Source organism: Pangasianodon hypophthalmus, chromosome 23 (assembly GCF_027358585.1).
Source record: "Pangasianodon hypophthalmus isolate fPanHyp1 chromosome 23, fPanHyp1.pri, whole genome shotgun sequence".
Lineage (NCBI taxonomy): Eukaryota > Metazoa > Chordata > Actinopteri > Siluriformes > Pangasiidae > Pangasianodon > Pangasianodon hypophthalmus.
This window is the reverse complement of record NC_069732.1, coordinates 10,774,107-10,794,647: the sequence shown is the minus strand read 5'-3', so window position 1 is coordinate 10,794,647 and position 20,541 is coordinate 10,774,107. Positions and strand designations below refer to the sequence as shown.

Sequence of the window (20,541 nt, the reverse complement as noted above, 5' to 3'; positions counted from 1 at the left end):
CAGAAAATTAACCAACACTTTATGTGCTATAAGCACAGTTAATCGACTTTAATGCAGAAGAGGAGCTACAACTTTGCATTGTCATTTTGTTTAAACCGTACACAAAGCTTAAGTTTACTTATTCTTTCATTCAGCTCATCACTGTAGTCAGCCTGAACTTCCAGCACAGGCAGATGCTAGAGCCATAGAGCTGCCGTCTCTGGGTTACACTCTTATCTACACCTGTCAGCCTGGCTTTTATTTAGCCGGAGGCTCCGAACACCGCACGTGCAGACCTGATGGCAGCTGGACTGGCAAGCCACCACTATGTGCAGGTATCATGCAAAATAAAAGTTTTTGGTCAGTCTTTTCCCTGTTTATAAACCCTTTTTTTTTTTGTCTTCTCTCAGTACATGTGCATGTCACATGTACATCTGCTTTACTATTAAATAGCTAATTGCTCAGATTTACTGCACTTTGTACTTCTCTCATTCATGCTAATGTTGATGAATTACTGTCTGCACCTGTTTCATCTCAAAAGGCTGGCACTATCAGGGAGCTCAATTCATCATACTATCATTGGAATTTCATACTTTAGGAGCTCTGATTAGCCCACTGCAAGGTGCTGATTTGGTGGTTTTGGAACACACAGATTACACTACACCTCCTCTGACACATAAATGGATCCCATTCAGCCTGCAAGGTGGTTAATTAGAACAAAAGAAGCCAAACTTTTAGACAGTTGTCTTTTCAGTGTGCCTAGAAGTGGGAGTAGCTCTTGCAAATAATAGCTTTGATGGATCTTGCGCCATAAGTGGGTGAAATATTGCACTGATAGTTTTTAAAGCCAAGCCATAAAGATAGAGGAGAGAACTGTGCTCCTGGCTTTTCACAGTGGAGGAATATTAACAGTACCTGTGGGAAAGCTGACAGAGAGTGTGTTCAGGCTTCTGACAGCTAATAAAGCTCTGTCTTCACTGAATGTGTGTAGAAGTTTTATTACTTACTGTTAGTTTTAGTACTATTCTCAGAAAAGTATTTTGCATTAGCAAAACCAGTAATCAGTTCTACAAGCAAGACTGCCCCAGTGCATGTTAATGCAGCTGTTAACAATGTTACATCAAGATGGAAAAACCATCATGTAGAAACTTAGACACAGGAAATAGGAACTTAATCATTAGATTTGTAATACATAGAAAAATGAAGTACTTATCATTTCACAAGTTTCAATCCTGTGACCAGTGAAGTTTTCACCTATATCAGATAATAAAATGCTTGACTGCAATGTATTCTTTCTACTGGATGACCGTTCGTTCATTCATTCATTCATTCATTCATTCATCTTTAGTAACCGTTTTATCATTGTCAGGATCATGGTGGATCCAGAGTCTATTCTGGGCCATTCCATTACATCTCACAATCCACACTCACTGTCACACACTCATTCACACCTAAGGGCAGTTTAGCATAGCCAGTCCACTTACCAGCATGTTTTAGGACTTATGACTTATTCTTATTCAACTTATTCTAACCTTCTTTATGTGTTCATCCACCTAATGACTCTTTCCACAGAAAAAAACCTTACCATTATTTTGTGTACTTTGAAATAATGACTAGACTGATCATTAAAATATGTAGTTAGCATTACATTTATCATAGTAATGCTCTCTCTTTCTCTCTCTCTCCCTCTCGTAGCCGATAACAGACCAAGTGGGAAAACAGTTGGAACCGTGCAAGAGCCACCCAACACAAAACTTCAGGGTAGGTGTTCATTTAACAACAAATAGAATTGGAAATTAATAAAGAGGTGCCTTAACCTTTTTCTCGCTCTCTTTCTCCCAGTGCCTAGTGGAGTGTTTGCTCGGAACTCACTGTGGAGGGGCTCATATGAGTACCTTGGGAAGAAGCAGCCAGCCATGCTGAGCATAACTGCTTTCGAACCATTCAGTAACCGGGTCAATGGCACCCTAATGGACCACAGTGGAGTGCAGCTCAATCTGGCTGGTGTGTATCTCCTCCTCCTAAACATCACTCTCCCAATGTGTGTACTATTACCTGTTGCTTGAATAGGAAGTTATTGCATATAAGCTTCACACACTGAGGGCCAGATGTACGTAGGTCAGGAGGCGTAGAGCAAAACACAGCCTGATGCAACCACAAAATGCACTCACAGTGCATCTGTAATTAACATTCAATTTAGTAAAGCTGCAGCTCATCACGCCAGATCAGCCTGGAACCACCTACTAAATGCTGTGTGAAGCTCAAATTGTGGTTTAAAAGATGATATTAAGTGGCAGAAATGGACAACCACAGAGCTATTAAAAAGCTCAGGAATAAAAATGAAATGCGAGTTCAGCATTGAAGATAATGTGTTAATAAATTAAGTTCTTATTTAATAAAGATGTGCAGAGCAGTAAATATTAAGCTAATATGCCATTTGAATAAAATGAATAAGCTCATATTCATAGAATAAGCTAATAAGCTAAACAAAATTTTTATTTTTTTTTTTTTATTACACTTAAATATTAATTTCAGCAAATAAAATGATACAGAATAGCAAATGGAAACAGAAACCAGTATATGTAACGTGTCATACAGTATATAATGCCATTTAAAGGTGATGAGATGAATTGAAAGACTGTTAAAAGTATGAATGCAGAAGAATGTACACACGAGTGTGTGTTCTGTTCATGTGAATAAAAACTTTTTTATGGACTCTTTGAATGCTGGCACTTAAAATGTGAACATATAGTGAATATCAAATGTGAAACTAAATAGAATGTGGGGTTTTTACATAATTTTGGGAAATTTGTGCATACTATTGAGTAACTTCTATTTAATAATGATTTATCCTTGTTTACAAAAGCAGAAATTTTATAGCTACCCTATAAGCCTAATAAAGCATAGAAGCTTCAAGCATTGTAGGATGCAAAAGATGCAAAATGAATCTCTTTCCACCTTACGCAAAATAAAGAAAAAGAAATACGCAAAATAGACAAGGCATGCTATTGCATAGATCTGTTTTTTTTTTTTTTTTTTGAACATCTTTTAGATCTTAGACCTGAAGCAGCACTAATCAATTGCTATCCCATACAGGAATCTATAAGAGAGAAGAGGCTCATTTGTTGCTCCAGGTCTATCAGATCCGAGGGCCAGTGGAGATCTTTGTCAACAAATTCAAAATCGACAACTGGGCACTGGATGGACATGTACGTAAATCTGTGTTTTTTTTTTTGTTTTTTTTTTCCAGAAGTTGGCAGGAAGGATTAGTCATAGTGTTAACAGCAAGTCCAAATGCAGTCTAAGCATAATTCCTGAAGCTGACAGTAATGTCAGTTTAAAAATATCACTGCCAAGTTAATTAAAAAATATGTCTAAATATATTGCCAGGTTATTTTAAGAAATGATGTCAGACAGACTGGTGTAAGGATGCTTAGGAGTGTCACTTACAGAGGAGCTTCAGGACTTAGCTTCTTTATTCAGTAGCTTATTCAGTAACTCAGGATATATCAAGTAGTTCCCCTGACTGCTGTCTTTCATGCATGCCTCTTAAACAATCAATATTTATATTTCTTTATCTGGTGCATCACCTGGTTAGTGCTGAGGAGAAAAAAAAGGCTAATCACAGTATTCATCAATTAGCATATTCTGGTTCAGATCCAAGATACAGTATACACATCTTTAGGAACACTATAGAAATGTTTTTTTTCCCCCTTGCCTGTTACAATCTTCCAGATGTTGTCTCTTTTCTATACATGCAGTGAAGATGATCAAATATATACAAGTGGCATTTAGAAAAATGAGACAAAATGACAAATTTCAAAACAAGAGTGGACTAAGAAATGTTTTTCTTCTCACTGTAGCAAATACAAATCAAGTGTGTCCGATATGTCCTGAGTCTATAGTAGTGAAAAGCAGCAATGTCAATGGCCATTAGGAAACTGAGCACACATACTTTTAAGGAACTTAACAACAAAAGTCAGAGCCAAGAACAAAAAAATATATGAAATTACATTGAAGGACAATCCACCCAACAGGGCCCTTCATTCATTTTCAGAGAAACAATCTACAAAAGTAAGTTGAGAGAATATCATTGGGGAAAAAAACCAAAAGCCTTCAACTGAAGCTGGTATGGAGAGAATGAAAGCAGTTGCTGAGACATGAATAAGTGGTATGTAAAAAGATGAGATATAGATAAAAAATAAAGCAGATCCCACTGCTGGCTGACACTGTATTGTGCAGAAGTGAAATATGTGAAATTATATTACAGTTCTGTTGAACTTTTGAATCTAATTGGCCAGGAGATATTGATGACTTTTCTACAAGAACTCTGTGTAGTAATAGTCCTATTAAAAATGTGTTGTTATTTGACAAAGCAAACTGTATATTCATTAATATGGTGGTGGTTTCTGTAAGGAGATTTATTTAACATTTATGGAAGAAATCTCATGTGACAGTGCTTTGTAATGTTCAGGAAATTTTCTGGCACAGGAAAGTCTTCAGGACAGAGGACTTTGTGCTTTCCTGTTTCTCAGTAACATGAGAAGTTGTGTTTTTTTCATCGTATTAATTTCAAGAGAGACAAAAAAGAGGGGCCAGATGAGAGAATGTAAGGGAACAGGAACTAACTTCCAGCATTAAATATAATGGTTAAAAGTATAAGATGTTTCATTCATTAATAAATTAAAAATTGTAATCTTTGGCAAATTGCTGTGGTATAAAAGGAATAAAACACTTCAGGAGGTGCTGAACTACACACCACACCATCAACTACACCACACCATCATTGAGTATTTTCCTATTACAGCATGCTGCATTATGTTTTATTCCTTACTTAGGAAATAAGTTTAAGAGAAAGACTGTGCCTGAAGCTTCACCTTCTTCATAGTTAACTTCCTATAAATTCCCATCTCTCTCTTTCTCCATTAGTGATGAAGTTTTCACACCCACCACCTCCCTCACCTCTCCGTTTCCTCCCTAGTACTCAACAACTCCTACCAAGAGTCTTAAGTACAAAGCAAAAGCTACCCAGAACTCTGGTGAAAGTTCTAAAATGATACTTTATTTTGGTTGAGGACGTGGTCTGTACTTGCAAATACACAATATACAATATATATATATATATATATATATATATATATATATATATATATATATATATAATATCAGCTATAGGTATATGGGAGATTTATGATGGAGTCTGTAAGGTGGGACAAAACTGAATATTAACAGGGGGATCTGTCTTACACCTGACCAGAAAAGATATTTTGGCGATCTCACTCATTATAGCAAGAGAGATTATTTGTATTATAGATAAAAGAGGACAGTTTTGATCTTACTATGGCACATTATTACTGCTTCATCTACAGTGTGCTACATTTTGGCAGAAGAGTTTACTAAAGTCACAAACACATTAAGGAAACATCATTGTTCTCATGGCACATTCAGATCATCAGCATTGCTCTCTGAGTAGATGCAACTGTTTTATTGCTACACAGTAGTGTAAGATTTCTGCACATGTGTCATTTGAGACAAAATAAAGGCTTTTCTATCTACGCCTGGTTAAATCTAAAACCCAGCTATGGGTAATCTGGGGAAACATTTAAGAATGCTTTAGAACCCTAAAGTGTTTCACTTTAAGAGAGGATTCCAAGTCTTTTAGTAAGCTACAAACCTCCAACTATTCAAAAACTCTTTGTGCTCATTATTTTTCTGGAGATTTTAACCACACTTTGATGAACTCAGTGCTCAGTCAAGTCAGTGCAGTAAAAAAAAAAGCCTCAGTAACAACTATCTACTTTTTTTTATAACAGCTGTCTGCTTTAAACCATAAGTTTTCAAGGTTGACGTTCAGAGAGACTGTGAAGAGTTCCCAAGAGACTGTGATCAGTTAATATTGATTTTGTACTGAAACGTCAAGGATGATTTTGACCATTTCATCATCGGTGTGCACCTGTTCCACTTTCCTCACAGGGACCCATAGGGATTCAAAAAGAAACTTGGCAGACCTTCAAATGGGTGTGTGCACATCTCTACAGGTTGATTAATTTATTAAGTAGCATTGGTGACTATTACTTTCCTGGTCTTTTCCTCAACTGTGAAAGACCAAACTGTGGTAATACACATCTTTACCATGTTTGTCACTATTTTGTGTCTTTGGGTATGAGATGAGTGTTACTTAAATAATAATTATAATTATAATTATAATTATAATCATTGTTGTGGACATAATAAGACAGTTATTTCAACCACAGAGAATGATGTAAACATGTAAAGTACATTAATTCTATTGAAAGAGTTGAAATATACCTTTTTTTGGTTTTGTTAAAAATTCCTTAATATGAGAATCATACAACAGCCATATAGGTGGCTGCTTTAAGGACCTCTTCTCGCCTTATAGGGGGAAGATGTGACCTGTCATTCCATTCATCTCGTTGTAGAAATACAATGACAATAAATGCTATCTATCTATCTATCTAACTAACTATCTATCTATCTATCTATCTATCTAATAACTGTTCCTAAATTGCGTGTTGCCCCTTTCTAACACCCAATGTTGCTTTCCAAGTACTGTATGTAACACGAAGTAACATCATTAGAAGAAAAAGACTTTAAGGAGTAGAAAGAGAAGAGTAATATTGTGAGAAAAGAAAGGTCTTCAGCTGATATTTGAAGGGCAGTCAACAAACAAACAAACAAACAAACAAATAAATAAATAAATAAAGGAGTGAATTTATATTCTCTTGCTGCTAATAATTTACCCTGAGGTTTGCAGGTCATGATCACACAAATTTATTCTACAATCTGTATTGATTTAGGGAGAAAACAAAAATATGTTGTCTGAGTTCGTCCTGTTTTGTAAATATGCTTTTAAATTAATTTGAATTAATTAAAAATGCTACTTACTGATCTTACATCAGGGTTAACTAAAATCTAAAAATGCTTCAGAATACAGACAAAGGAACAACAACAACATTAGGAACATTTTAAACCACTGACAAGAATGACAGAGAAGTGCAAAGGAGAACCAAGTTATGGGTTCAGTAAGTCAAAGGTCAGAGAAGAGTTTTAAAGATGGAGAGGGTGTAGGACAGTCTGACTTTATAAGGAAGGAGTTCTGAAGTCTAAGTGCTTCCACAGAAAAGGCTTGATCACCTGGACTCAAAAGCAGATCATCAAAGAAAGATCTAAGGGTGTAAAGAGGTTGGCAGGGATAGAGAAGGTCTGAAAGATAGAAGGAAGCAAGGTTGCTGAAGACTTTCTGAGATAAGTGAAAAGGCAAATTTTGAAGTGAAAATGTTCTTTGATGGCGAATCAGTGAAGATTTTGTAGTACAGGTGTAATATTGGGTCAGGATCAGGTGTCGGTAAGAAGTCAGAGAAATTTAGGACAATGTAAAGCTCGTGAATGGATCTGTAGTTGGATATCTATGAGAATGGAATTGCAAAAACCTGGGCAGCCACAGTCAAGGGTTTGGATGAAGGATTTGGGAGCAGAGTAGAACTGACAAGATGTAAGTTTAGCAATGTTACAGAGATGAGCATAGGAAGATTCGACCATGGCACTAATGTTCAGACCTGGCAACCCTGAAGAGGAACAATACATAGTCCCATGTATGTGATAGACCTTTTTTTGGTGTGGGGGGGCACTTCAGTTTCTACCTCAATCACGCTGTTTGAACACTGTGGAGAGCAAAAGAACAAGCAGTGTTTTTAATTTTCTAACTATCATTGCCAATAAAATAATCTGTAACATAAAATTTGGTCCTTAGATTATAGTTAACTGATGTTAATTATATAATTGTCTAATATTAATGTTGTCTAAAGTCGATAGATTTTATTTCACATGAATGAACTCAAACATTCTCCATTTACCTGGAAAGAAAGTGAGGGCACATCTTCCAAGCGAGAAAATCAAGTCGAGATGAGAGATTATTAATGTGAGACAGGGGAAGGGGGCGGAGTTTCCAGGGTGTCAGTATATCAGAGAGTTCAAAACACCTGTGCAAGTGTCAGTCATTCCAGATTCACATGTCGATTTGCTCTTATTTTTGGTTGCCCAGAAATCTGAGTGACTAGGCTAAGAACTGGTAGCTAATGTAATGTAATAGCATGTGGCAAGCTAGTTTAAATGCACTCATATTTAAAAGATATTATTTGAGCCTGGCCATCATTTTTATTTTCTCTTGATAAAATTACATTTAAATATACATACCAAAAGAAAGCTTTTGTTTTGTAAAAGTTAACAGGAAGTCAGTTTTTTTTTCTTTCTCTGATTGTTGAACCTACTTGTCTGCCGAATAGCCTGGACATGTAATTTGCTTGTCCCGGGAACCCAAGCTAATGATTTATCCACCCTGATTTTAAAATTTGTGAGAATAATTTTAGTGAGAAAGGGAATCATTTTAGTCTTACAGCTGTTGAGTGTAAGAACGTTACAGCTTTTATATATCCTGGAAAGTTAGAAGTCTTTATCCCTAGTCCTCGTAGTCTTCTCCCTACTGGACCCTCTTTCCACCTACACACACACACACACACACACACACACACACACACACACACACACAGCAGCTCATATCTGAGGCCATACTGAGGGCTATACATACATGCTATTACTCCTGGGGATAGGAAAGCTGAGAAAGTTTTTTCTTTTAATTAAAATGTCAGTTAAATCATTGCAGAGTAATCAGGGCCAGACGTCTGAGCTCCCCTTACCCTCCTCCCCACAAATGCACCGGAGACAAGCAGCTGGGAAAATGTAATTAAAAGCATGGGTCATGAGGAGTGTGTGTGTATGTGTGTGTGTGTTGCCTTGCCTGACTGTATGAGCATTTTCTTCTCTAGATTGAAGAATGGTTTAAAACTAAATGTCAAGTGTAAAAGGTACACTGTGTGGCTGAGACTTTTTACCTTTCGACAAGTCATTCTTGACATTTTGAAAATGTATTGACTTTATAATGTGAGGTCTTTAATTGTTTGTTCTCTTCTTGTCACAGGTGTCATATATGCCTTCATCTAACTCCTTTGTGTATCAAGGATTTGTTCGAGGAAAAGGATTTGGCCAGTTTGGGCTTCAGAGGCTTGGTATGTGTTTGAGAGTGAACTGTTCCTTTATATGATCAGGGGCTAGGTAGCAATTGATTTTATTTTGTAATTCTTTTCTATTTATTTTGATCTTATTCTGTTGGAGAACAAGTCTTTTTTTTGTTATTTATATAAAAATAATGCACCATATCTTCCGTAGGCCTATTCCGATTGGACAAGTTTTACTTAGGGAGGTGGGGTAATGTAATTATTACACCATCCAAATGCCTTATGTCAGTATTTTTATGGACTGTGTGTGCAAACTTCTGGAAAGATTATATCATATTTTACCTTTTCTAAAATGACCAGTAGAAACAGCCCCAAGGAATATAAATGCTGTCCATATACAACTGACCAACTGATATGTTGGTAAAGATTCCATTATATCCTGTAAATTATAGGTAAATTATATCCTATAAAAGAGGTTTGGCACTTTTTCTTCAGTACAAAGACTGAAGAGTTTAAACATCTGGGGTTTAATTGTGTTCCTAACACAAGTAAATCCTACGGCCATGTGACCCTACTAATGATCAAATACAATTTGTGCAGCGTTGCACACTACAACAAGCGGCTATAATAAAGGTCAAATGGGATGTATGTAGTACGCATGGAATATTTAGTGTGACAGCAGTGCATAGATCTGTGATTCATACAGAGATCACTTATCCCATGTGCAGAGATCATAATCATTGCAGATGATCTCCGGCAACATTAATTAACAGACATACAGCATGTGCAGATATTTCATCCTGTCCAGATGGCTGTCCAGTTCTTATGTGTGCCTAGATGAAAGGTAAATGATAGTAAGGAATTTTAGGCTTAGATTGTCGAGGCATAATGACAGTTGTAAATGAACTTGTAAATGAATGAGTTTTCAGTGAGTAAGGAATGAGTAGTAAAATTCTTTAAATAAAAAAGGAACTGCTCAGCCCACCCCCTAGCTAACCCCCCTGGTGGCAGTAGTTAATTAGATACTGCTAGTGCTGCTTCTTCACAGGACCTTGTTATAAATATCTGAAGTGATTCACTATGGGCAGAGGCAAAAGCAGACACAGATAATTACACTAATATGCGTGTGGCTACAGTGTGACCTATTCATCAGTACAGGGCTTGACATGTTGAGGGCAAAGCATACAGCACTATTTAAAGTGCTACAATAATGAAATGATGTTTCATTTCTAATCAACAACTTTATGGCCTTCCATAAAAAAAAATACTAATAATAATAATAAAATACTGAGCAAACAAAACATTTATTATTAAAAGTGGAGGGAGTGTGTCTATGTGGGGGTGTGGCATAAGGTATTGGTTTGATAAGCCAACCTTATTAAGTAATTGAATAAGATAATCAGATCTTCTACTCGTTCCTGCTTTTACTTTATTGGCAGGGTTTTTGGCATTAGTTGATGAACAGGTGCATTGTTGCTCTCTTGTTGTTTAGGGATGCACAGTGGTCTTAATTGAAAAATGAACGGCAAATGACTTCATCTTCGTAGCATCTTCATAGCAGTAATTAAAAAGCCTTGTTTCGGATGATGAAATATGACGCCTCCCAAAAGCGCACCTGTCTCTTGAGTTAGATCAAATTCCTACAAAACACTTCCCTGTTAGATTTGTTTGGTTTTGTTCGTAATCTAATTACATTTTGATTAAATGTACACTTTGTCATGGAGTTTTCCACTTGTGTGATAAACCTGTGAAGTGTGAAATAATATCAGCCATAAATAATGGATTCTCCACTGAGCTGCAAGGTGGAATTGGACATAGCCCAGTTTATCAGAAGTCTTGCCAGGAAAAATAAAAGTGTTTGTTATTTTAGAGCTGAGTCTTTTAAAGTATTATTATTGAGCTTACCATGTTTACAAGTTACTTTTCATTTGTCCATTCTGCAGAGGGGCTGGACCCAAATGGAGAGAATCCCAGCTACAATTTTGCCTCTAACAGCAGTTCAGTGGCAGCAGCCATCTTAGTGCCTTTTATAGCCATGATTATAGCAGGATTTGCTCTGTACCTCTACAAACACAGGTAAATCCACACACTGTTCCAGGGGACATCATGTGCCATTTGCAGTTAAACAGTACAGAATACATTATGTGCTATTTTCTTTCAATATGTTGTTAGTATTATTGGGATCCATGTACTTTGATGCTGTGGTCTAGTTCCACAGAATGTATTTGCCTTTTCAATAACATCAATGTTTCAGTCAAAACTGTTTCGGTGTTCAGATTATGTCTTGTCTCATCACCAGAAAAAGACCTAAAGTACCCTTCAATGGCTATGCCGGCCATGAGAACACCAATGGAAGAGCCACGTTTGAAAACCCCATGTACGACCGTAATATCCAGCCCACAGACATTATGGCCAACGAGTCTGAATTCACAGTCAGCACAGTCTGCACAGCCGTATAGCCACTGCTTTCTCCACAGGTAAGAGGTCAAGCACTAACAAAACACATCCTATGTTCCTGTTTTACATTTTTTACTAAAAGCAGAAGAATACTAAAATATTTTTTCCAGCATTAAACTCTGTGTGCTCTAATGAAGATGGGAGTCTCTGAGTAACCTCTGAGTCTCATTATTAGAGGTCTTCCAAATAATATGTCAGTATTCATACAAAAACACATGTTCAGAAAGAGAAAATCACCAGGGGATAGTGAAAGCCCAATTAACCTGGAACTTGGGAACCTCAGCATAGGAGGTAGAGAAAACAGGAAATAAGAAATAATACTTGCAAGATTTTCCAAGTGACATGTATATCATTACTGTCGGAAGCAAATCTCTTTTTTTGGACTATTTGAAAGTTGTATAATTGACATTATGTGTTAAGTGCCTAATCAGAAATCAGAGTGATAAAGATTTCATCCTTTTCTGATTAAATTATATTGAGATTGGCTTTAATAAAATATAATTCACTAAACCTTTAAATTAAATAAACCTTTATTAATAATACTAAAATATAGGATGGTCAAAGACTTTCAACTTATATTTTAATGATTCTAAAGGTCTAGTGATGTTCCTAAGCCATTTTAGTAATTTCTTGGGCATTTAAAACATTTGCATTGTTTCTTTTTAATGGTTAACAATTTTATATTCACATTTTAAAGTTATTATCAGCTGTTAAGACAGTGACAATATGCACACGCTGAATAAATGGGAATAAACAAGACTAATGATGAAGGATGCTCAGTGCTTTTAGTACCTGCTAATAATTGACAGCAATACATAGTAAGATTTATCGGTTGTTATAAAATACATCTAACAGCTGTATTGCTCTAAAATTAAAATGACAGCCTGGTTCAGTGATACAACTATTTCTAAGTAGTAAACAGAACAGGTGGGATAATGATAGGGATAAATTTATACTGACACTAGTGTCATGTATTGGTCTGATACTGTGCACATTCGTATGCATAAAAGTTATCTCACACCAACATCCAATACCACAAGATATTATGTGACCTAAGTCTAATATTGCAGCACTATTGATCAGAAAATGAAATGATAGCATATTTGGGCATATTTGATTAAAGCAAAGCAGACTGCAAACTGTGCTCTGTGAAAATATCAAAGAGGTAATACTTCAGCATCAACTCCATCAATCAAATAACCTGATAAAACACCTTATGGAGGTTAAACAGTAACTTTAAAAGATAGCATGAAGATGGCTGACATGAATGCATTATAATAACCTTGGTCGGCCATTTTATAAAAATGAGCACAAGCCTATTCGTTAAACAGTGAGGTGAGTGTGCAGAGAAAGTGTCATATGAGACAGCATTTCACTTCTGCGAGCACTGAGCACTGAGACATGCATGCTCACCAGCACCTACACTTCTGCATTAGTCAGGGTGCAGTTCACAGCACCTTGCACTTCTTTTAATGACCACTATCACCGATTTTGCTTTGTGTATTCAGTTCAGCCGCCCTTCTGCTTTCTATTACAAACACTTTTTTAGGTGCCATAACATATTAAACATAAAACTCAGCAGGAGGAGTTCATTCCTAGCAGCAAACATAAACAGAGCTAAATATAATGTTCCATGCTGCCCCAATACTTAATACTAGTACTAGTTAATACTTTTAATTAGTTTAATACTAATAATAATAATAGTATGTAGGTTACCTATTTTGGTATCAGTATCTCTATCAATGAATACCAAAAAAAATGAAAAAAAGGTATCAATGCTAATACTACAATTAGTAGGTTTTAAACTAAGCATAGTTGCTGATATACTGTATCAAGTAAAAAGACAAACACTGTAAGAGATGTAATGTACAGTTTTGTCTTCCATCAACATCTGAGCACGCACCTGCAGTCTCTTTTTCATATCCAGTGGACTTCATTTGGGAAGGCCACCGAGTTTCATGGCATCAAAAACAAAACACTTTAGTACGCTGTTAGATGAAGGATCCCTGAGGGAAAAGCACAGGAACAATTTCCTTGCTCACTTGGCATAATTCAGTCGTGTTGTTTTCTGAAGATTCCTACCATCATTTCCTAAACTGCCTCTTCACTGTGTACTTTATTACACTGTGTAGTATAGGAGTAAAATGTTAAAGCAAGTAAATTTCAAAAGCATTGGCTAACTTTGTAACTATAGCTTTCCCCTTGGACAAAATGAGGTGATGTGCTTTTAAACTACGAGTTTTAAAACACAAAAGAACCTGAAGTGGTTTATAATTATATTTCTGGATTTTGTACATCTCTAGCCATTCTGCGACTTTCAGTCCACAACCACCTTTTGTTTAAAGATTAATAACCTTAATGCATTTGTTAGAATTAAAGGGTCTTTGAAAAGGGTGTTCTCCTGAGCCTCTAAGAGTGCATGGTGATGGAAAAAATATGAGGGACAAAAATTTATATTTCAATATTGGGGGAACGCAAAAGTTTTGCGAGCGAGCGCAAAAGTATTGAAATATAAATTTTCCTCCTATTTCATATTTTTTTCCATCACCATGTCCACTGAGGGGCTCTGTAGTTTTCTACACAAAAATCACAAAATGATTATCTGCCCACAAAACAGGACTGAGGTTTTTGCCTTAAGTACCTTTCTCATGTTAATCCTTCTCTTATTACACCACAGCACTATTATATTCTAAAATCTGATTGATCAGAAGGTGTTGATTAATTTTCTATACAGCAGCTCTGACAGTAGGGCCGGCTCTGAGGCAAATCACACGTTTATATTAATGCGCTCATTCTATCTATAGAAAAGTAAGCATTTCTACAGTAACTCATTCACAGGGATGTGGATGGAAGACACTCCAGATAATCTAAAGCTAATAATAAACAGATATAAAAATGTGTTTTTATTTCGTAAAGAAAAATTTATAATAGTTGGTATGGTGATGCTTTCTGTCTCGAGTGTCAATGCTTTGTAATGGTCAGGAAGTTTTCTGCCACAGCTTTCTGATTTCTTGGTAAAATGACAAGCTGCATTCTTTGCCTTATTAACATCAACAGAAAGAAGAAGAGAGGCTATAGTGGGACTGACTCTCTGTAGTTGCTACAGTATAACATAAGCGATAACAGGAACTAACTTGCTGTGCGCAAAATGAAATGTAACGATAAACAATTAAAAAGCATGACCAGTCATTGTCTAATAAATTAAATATTGTAATTGGTGGCAAATCGCTGTGGTTTAAGAAGAGTGAAACACTTCAGGGTGTGCTGTTATAGGAAAATAATCAACTTCTGGGTAGTAATAGTAACTTTGCTTCAGAGGTCGTATCTTATCACCCCATTGTGGATTCTTTTCCTGTAACACAGTGCCCTGTCATATTCTATTCCTTACGTAACACCATGCCCCATTGTGTTTTATTCCTTATTTAATCACATTCTGCTTTTTTTACTTTATCTGTCTGAAGTTTTTCTCCCCTTTTTTATTTCACCTCTGCCCTTCTCTTTTCTTTACATATGCATTTTTTTTCTTGACAGGTTGACATCGAATTTTCTCCCCAGCCCACTCAAGTGCCCCCACAAGCAGGAACAGGCTGTGTGGGTGGGCTGACAAACAAGAATGGAAGCCTATTTTCATTTACTGAAAAGATTCTAACAATTATAGTCAAAAGAGATCACACCCTGATGAAGAAGCAGGAAAAATTCTGAACAAGAAAACACATGTGTTCCTTAGTGACAAACACAGCAGTGTCTGTTATCCCAAACTCTCTCTGTTCTTATATGTCTGCTGTTTCTCTTTTGTTTTTCTGGGGAGAGCTTTCATGAAACTTTGGCATGGCAGAGAGGACGCTTGCGATTCTGTCACTCACAGAGAAAGAAGAGAAAGAGACATGGAGTGTGATGGGGTTTCAGTAGCCAGAGGCTGACATGCACTGTTTCTTCTGGGTGAACAGGGATTTGGGAAGAGTCTTGCTATGGGCAGAACTAGTGAGAAGAACACCCTGGACAGTCAGAGCTTCATTTTGCTTTTATACATTTTCTCCATGGAATGCATTTTGGTTGGTGTTTTTTTCTTCCTTGCACACTGAAGCTGCAAGATTGCGGATAAGTGCAGACTTTGTTCGCATTACTGGATCTCTCTGGCTGACACTTTCACTATTGATTCCTGTGAAATTTTCACCTGAAGCTATAGAGCCTTGAATTGAAGTGGAATGAGATTTCGAGGCTTATTAGAAGACAAGGATTCTATCATTAGCACCTTTCTCTGCTTGTTCCAACCCAGAGGATGGGGTGTTCTCTCTGCAGCTTTTCGCCAGCCTGGCTGAGATTGGACAGGCTGCACATGCCCCTGAGGAGAATGGTGGGGGAGCACATTGGGGAAAAATATGAAAGGAAAGCTGGCTTTAGGCAATTCATCTTTTTTTGTTGCTCTGGCATCTACAGACGGAAATGTAATGCACATACAAGACCTGGATGGCATCTACATTCCTCAGTGTGGGGCAACAATCTTTTTACCCCCTCATCTGTCATTAGAGCGCAGTTCCATTCACTAATATTTTGAAAATGAAGGCATGCTCTGGATGCTCAGGTCTGGGGAACTATGGAGCTGGTGTGCAATAGCATGGTTCTTTAACTTTGTATGTCAGTGGGATGAAGTCTTTAGAGGGCTGTGAAATCTGTTATTTAAATATCTTTACTTTCTTTCTGGAAAGGTTACCTAAAGAGCAGAGTCTGTCAATTCCTGTATGTCTCAATGCCTTACACTGTAGCAAGTATGCAATGTCAAGGTAAACTTTGATCGCAGTCATGGAGGTTCTGCTCTTCTTTTGGTTTTGGTCAAAGGAACAGGCAAGAAATGGTATTGTTCACAGTGAAGTGTTCCCTTCTCATCATAACATACTGTCTGTGATTTGTTTGTCATAACACTTATTGTTTTCACCTCCAATTAAATGTCAGGAAAATGATAAGGACATATTCAAATGATACAGACAGATTCCCAAAAGCTAATTATTGGATAGTAATAGAAAGGTGTACTTCTGAGTCCGTTTCTATTGAAATAATTTTCATAACCATGGTTCCTGGTTCGATCCTGAGCTCGGGTTACTGTCTGTGTGCATGTTCTTCTGTCCTTGTGAGTATCCTCCGGATTCCTCCAGATTGACTATGCTAAATTACTCCAAAATGTGAATATGTGTGCGTATGGTACCCGGCAATGTACTGACGTCTATTCCAGAGTATATTCCCGCCTCATGTCCAGTGTTCCCAGGATAGGCTCCGGATCCACTGTGACCTGACCAGGATAAAGCGCTTATTGAAGATGAATAAATGAAAGAATTTAGGCCAGTGACAGAAACATGACACTTTTTTTTAAATGCATTGTCTAGGAAAGCAAGTGAGAGAAGTTATACAATTAAAAAAAAAATATCAAGTGAGCTCAGTGATTTTTTCCTAAGTGAGTAAATGGCAAGGACACTACAGTGCGTTGTGGATGTGCTTATATACTACAGTGTGCTTGGTGAGTCATCAAGGTTGTACTTGAGACCTGAACCAGAGATTGTCATGTTTTCATCAAGCTTTAGTTTTCTCAAATACTACTACTACTAAATACACATTGATATCTGCCTACAAGGATAAGTATACAAGGTATACAAAGGCATGCATTTCTGACCATCTTGTCTCTTTGCTTTAGTCATAACTTGCACGTTCTTTTTCTTCTTCTACATCAAGCCCTGAATTATCTATTGCTTACTTTATTAGGCCCAGGAAACAGCTTCAGGAAGGAATCTCTATATTGTCTCTTCACTCTATTCCATCTCTCTTTCGATAATTGCTTTTACAATTGTATTACTTTTTACATCTGTAGCTTATCTCAGCTACATAAATATATCACCTAGTGCCTGTTCCAATTGTGAGTTGATGGAAAAAAGCAAAGATTGTATTTCTCTCGTGATTTCACAGGCAAAATGGTTGCCAGGCACGTTATACTAAACCAATTTGCATTCACCTCTTATTGCAGAATATTTTTTGTTGTTTTTGTTTCTATGTCTCCTTACATGATTTCATTCTAAATTGATTTCTCAGAGCAGATGGCCCCTCACTTACACGCTGTTTCCTGCACATCCTATATCAGTTATTACTCTGCGTCTCCAATAATTAATTTACAATCCCAATGTGCAGGCACTTACTGATAGTCATGCAATGGCAGTTTTATAAAAGGATAGCAAATGACAAAAAGGCTTTTACTGATTTATTGCTTTAGCATTAGAATTTGAACAAAATTATTCCTATGAAATCCCATGAAAACACTTTCGCTCTATCATTGATTATTTTCACAAAAGGACCCCAGGCAGAAAGATTTCTCTTTATTTTATACTTCTGAAACTATAAAAAATTTTTTGAACAATTCAGATAACCTCTGATGTTTCTTGCGGTCTTTCTTATATAGTTGCAGCACCATGTGCCTCATGGTATCCCCCATGATGTATTTGGCTCGCTGAGCATTTAGTCTTTCCTTAGTTCCCTATTTGCCAGGTTGATACTGTACATGGGTATGATAAAAAAAACAACAGCTGGGAAGAATTTCAAAGCCAATGGTTCCTCTTTCAGATGTGTTTGTCTGAGAGTTCAGCCTTTGTGTTATTCTTAGCCCAAGAGAGAAGAGGAAACATGTTATAAAAGAGATAGGAGACAAATTCCCTGTTTTAAAGACCTTTGAATTAATTCTCAATAGTTTGTGATCATAAGACTTGAGGGAGTCTCACAAAAAAAAAAAAAAAAAAAAATCTTTGGTCATCATGTATAATTGCTGTGTTTGTAAGCCTTTCCCACCATTGTAGTATTTTTTCTTAGAAATAGTAAAAATAAATAAATAAATAAATAAACTAATGGTGCTCATTTGCCAAAGTATTATACTATTTTGACTTATTAAAAGCACCTAACAAATAAAAATCCATCAAATATTCCAGTATAAATGAATTGAAGCCTTTTGCCATTTTAGCAAACAGCTTCCCTGCTGATCGTTTAGGCTCTATGAAATTATTATAGCTGTTCTTTGCTCTGGAGAAATAAAAGGGAGGCAAGCAAGGTTTTGAAGTCATGGTCATGCCACATATTTCTCATCAGCGATGAAGCTGACTCATCTTTATCACTTACAAGCAGGTTTGCTTAGCTCTGCTGGTGAACTGAGACGGGATGTGCTTAATTTCCATGAAACACTCATTTGAGTTTGAGTCAAGCCCTCATTATTGTTGTTAAAGCTGTTTTGGTTGGTGAAATATCTCTCTCTGTTAATGCGGCAGTTTTAATTTGGCATTAGTATTAATGTAAAGCACATATTAATGACTTAATTTCTTTGATCTCGTGTATATTTCAACTCCGGCTGTGAGTACACTTCACATCTCACTTGTGTATCAGATGATCTAATGCCTCATGTGGATGAAGTAAGACAAAAAGTAGACTTTAATATGGAAATATCCATGTTAAATTGAATGTAACTTCATTTTGTATTGCCTGTAATGTATCTAAATACCTTTCTCTTCATATTTACCATAATACCTAAAGAAAAAAACTTTTCCCCAGCTCATGAAAAAAAAAAGGAATCAAATAATAGCTTTGATGAAAATCTTTGAAATTGTAAATATATTGGAATAGTGTTTATCCCCAGGGTACGTATTCAGACAATTTCATTTAGAAAGTCACTGGACTAAATAATTGAGATACATGTTGAAATGTTCAGTACAGACCTTTATCATACTTTCTTCTTGTTTTAAGTGTTCATTAAAAAAAAAGAACCCAAACTAGCGATGCATTCCTCTCCGCTCTGCAAGAGAGAAGTGCCCAACTTTGAGTGACTTACAGACCTGCTTTGTCTAGCCAAAGCCTCAAGGAACAACAGTCAGACTGCAGTTCTATGCTCTTTGACCAAAAGGGTTGTGTTGCAAAGTAAATGTGAAGAAAAAAAATAAATAGTGGACTTGAATGGACTCGAATGGACTAGCCTGCTGTGAATTACGCAAAGGAAAATTAGAACAAATAAATGAAAAAAAAAAATATTTTGTACAGAGATATATTTTTATGGAAACACATTTGTAATATAAAAAGAGAAAAATTGATTGACAGATATGTAAATGTTTTTCATTATTGTAGTACAAATGCTAGTGGGGAATATAAAAATATCTATATACAAAGAGAAAATAGAAACAAAGCTTTTTTTTTGTAAATGTATAAAAGAAATGTATATACATGTTTACATATTGTACATATGTAATCCCCGACATGGCTCGTCTGCAGTATATAAAATGTATTTTATCCGTCTGTATATGATGCTTTGCATTGTGTTTAAGCTTAAACTTTCTTGAACTTGAAACATATTTTGAAGGTTTTTGAATAAAAAAATAAAAACACTTGTTTTGCAGTTATTTCTATATTTTCATGGTGATTAAATTTTATTTCTCCAATCTATAAATTAATCTGAATATAATGCTTATAGATTTTTGAATGCCTGTTTGACTGAAGCAGGATGGTATTCAATTAAACCACAGTTGCACCACAATTTGTTGCCATTATTTTGATGTAAAAATTTTGGCTATCATTAATTAGAATTGTAATTTTTACCTTTTATATAACTGAGAATCAAAAAAGTACATATTTCAAAAATCAGTGTAAGCAAACCAAAGAAACACTTTACACAAAACACTTTTTACTTGGTTTTCTGTGTCATTAGCCCTGATTTTTAGGCAGGAACAGTAAAGCACCTGTTCTAATTCTGCATAGCACAAGTTCTAATTCTGTGCATAAGAACAACATGAAAAAATAGGCATTTATCACACATGCATACACACAGCTGCACACAATGGACTTTTGATAAATCTTACACATTTTTAATTGCTCTGCTCATGCGCTACACACACACACACACACACACACACATTTGCATAAAGAAATGCCCCCAAGCCACCATATATGGTAAACAGCCCTCTAAAGGGTGATTGTATGGCTACATACAGTATATGCAATCTGTTGCCCAATTCCATTTAAAAATCTGCAATGGCATGAAAATCATTCAGTATTGTTGTCTTTT

At 36.2% G+C, this 20,541-nt stretch overlaps 1 protein-coding gene across 1 annotated transcript in view; it reads left to right on the top strand.

Moving 5' to 3' along the window:
* Window positions 1–19,863, top strand: part of csmd2 (CUB and Sushi multiple domains 2) — a 309,743-nt gene extending 289,880 nt beyond the window's left edge. Inside the window, exons 64-71 of the mRNA XM_053228691.1 lie at window positions 135–314; window positions 1,675–1,740; window positions 1,822–1,983; window positions 3,076–3,188; window positions 8,975–9,062; window positions 10,955–11,087; window positions 11,311–11,488; window positions 15,000–19,863. Coding sequence (XP_053084666.1) covers window positions 135–314; window positions 1,675–1,740; window positions 1,822–1,983; window positions 3,076–3,188; window positions 8,975–9,062; window positions 10,955–11,087; window positions 11,311–11,470 — 902 coding nt within the window. The 3' untranslated portion in view covers window positions 11,471–11,488; window positions 15,000–19,863. The remainder of the gene's footprint in view (window positions 1–134; window positions 315–1,674; window positions 1,741–1,821; window positions 1,984–3,075; window positions 3,189–8,974; window positions 9,063–10,954; window positions 11,088–11,310; window positions 11,489–14,999) is intronic.
* Window positions 19,864–20,541: the final 678 nt, after the last annotated feature.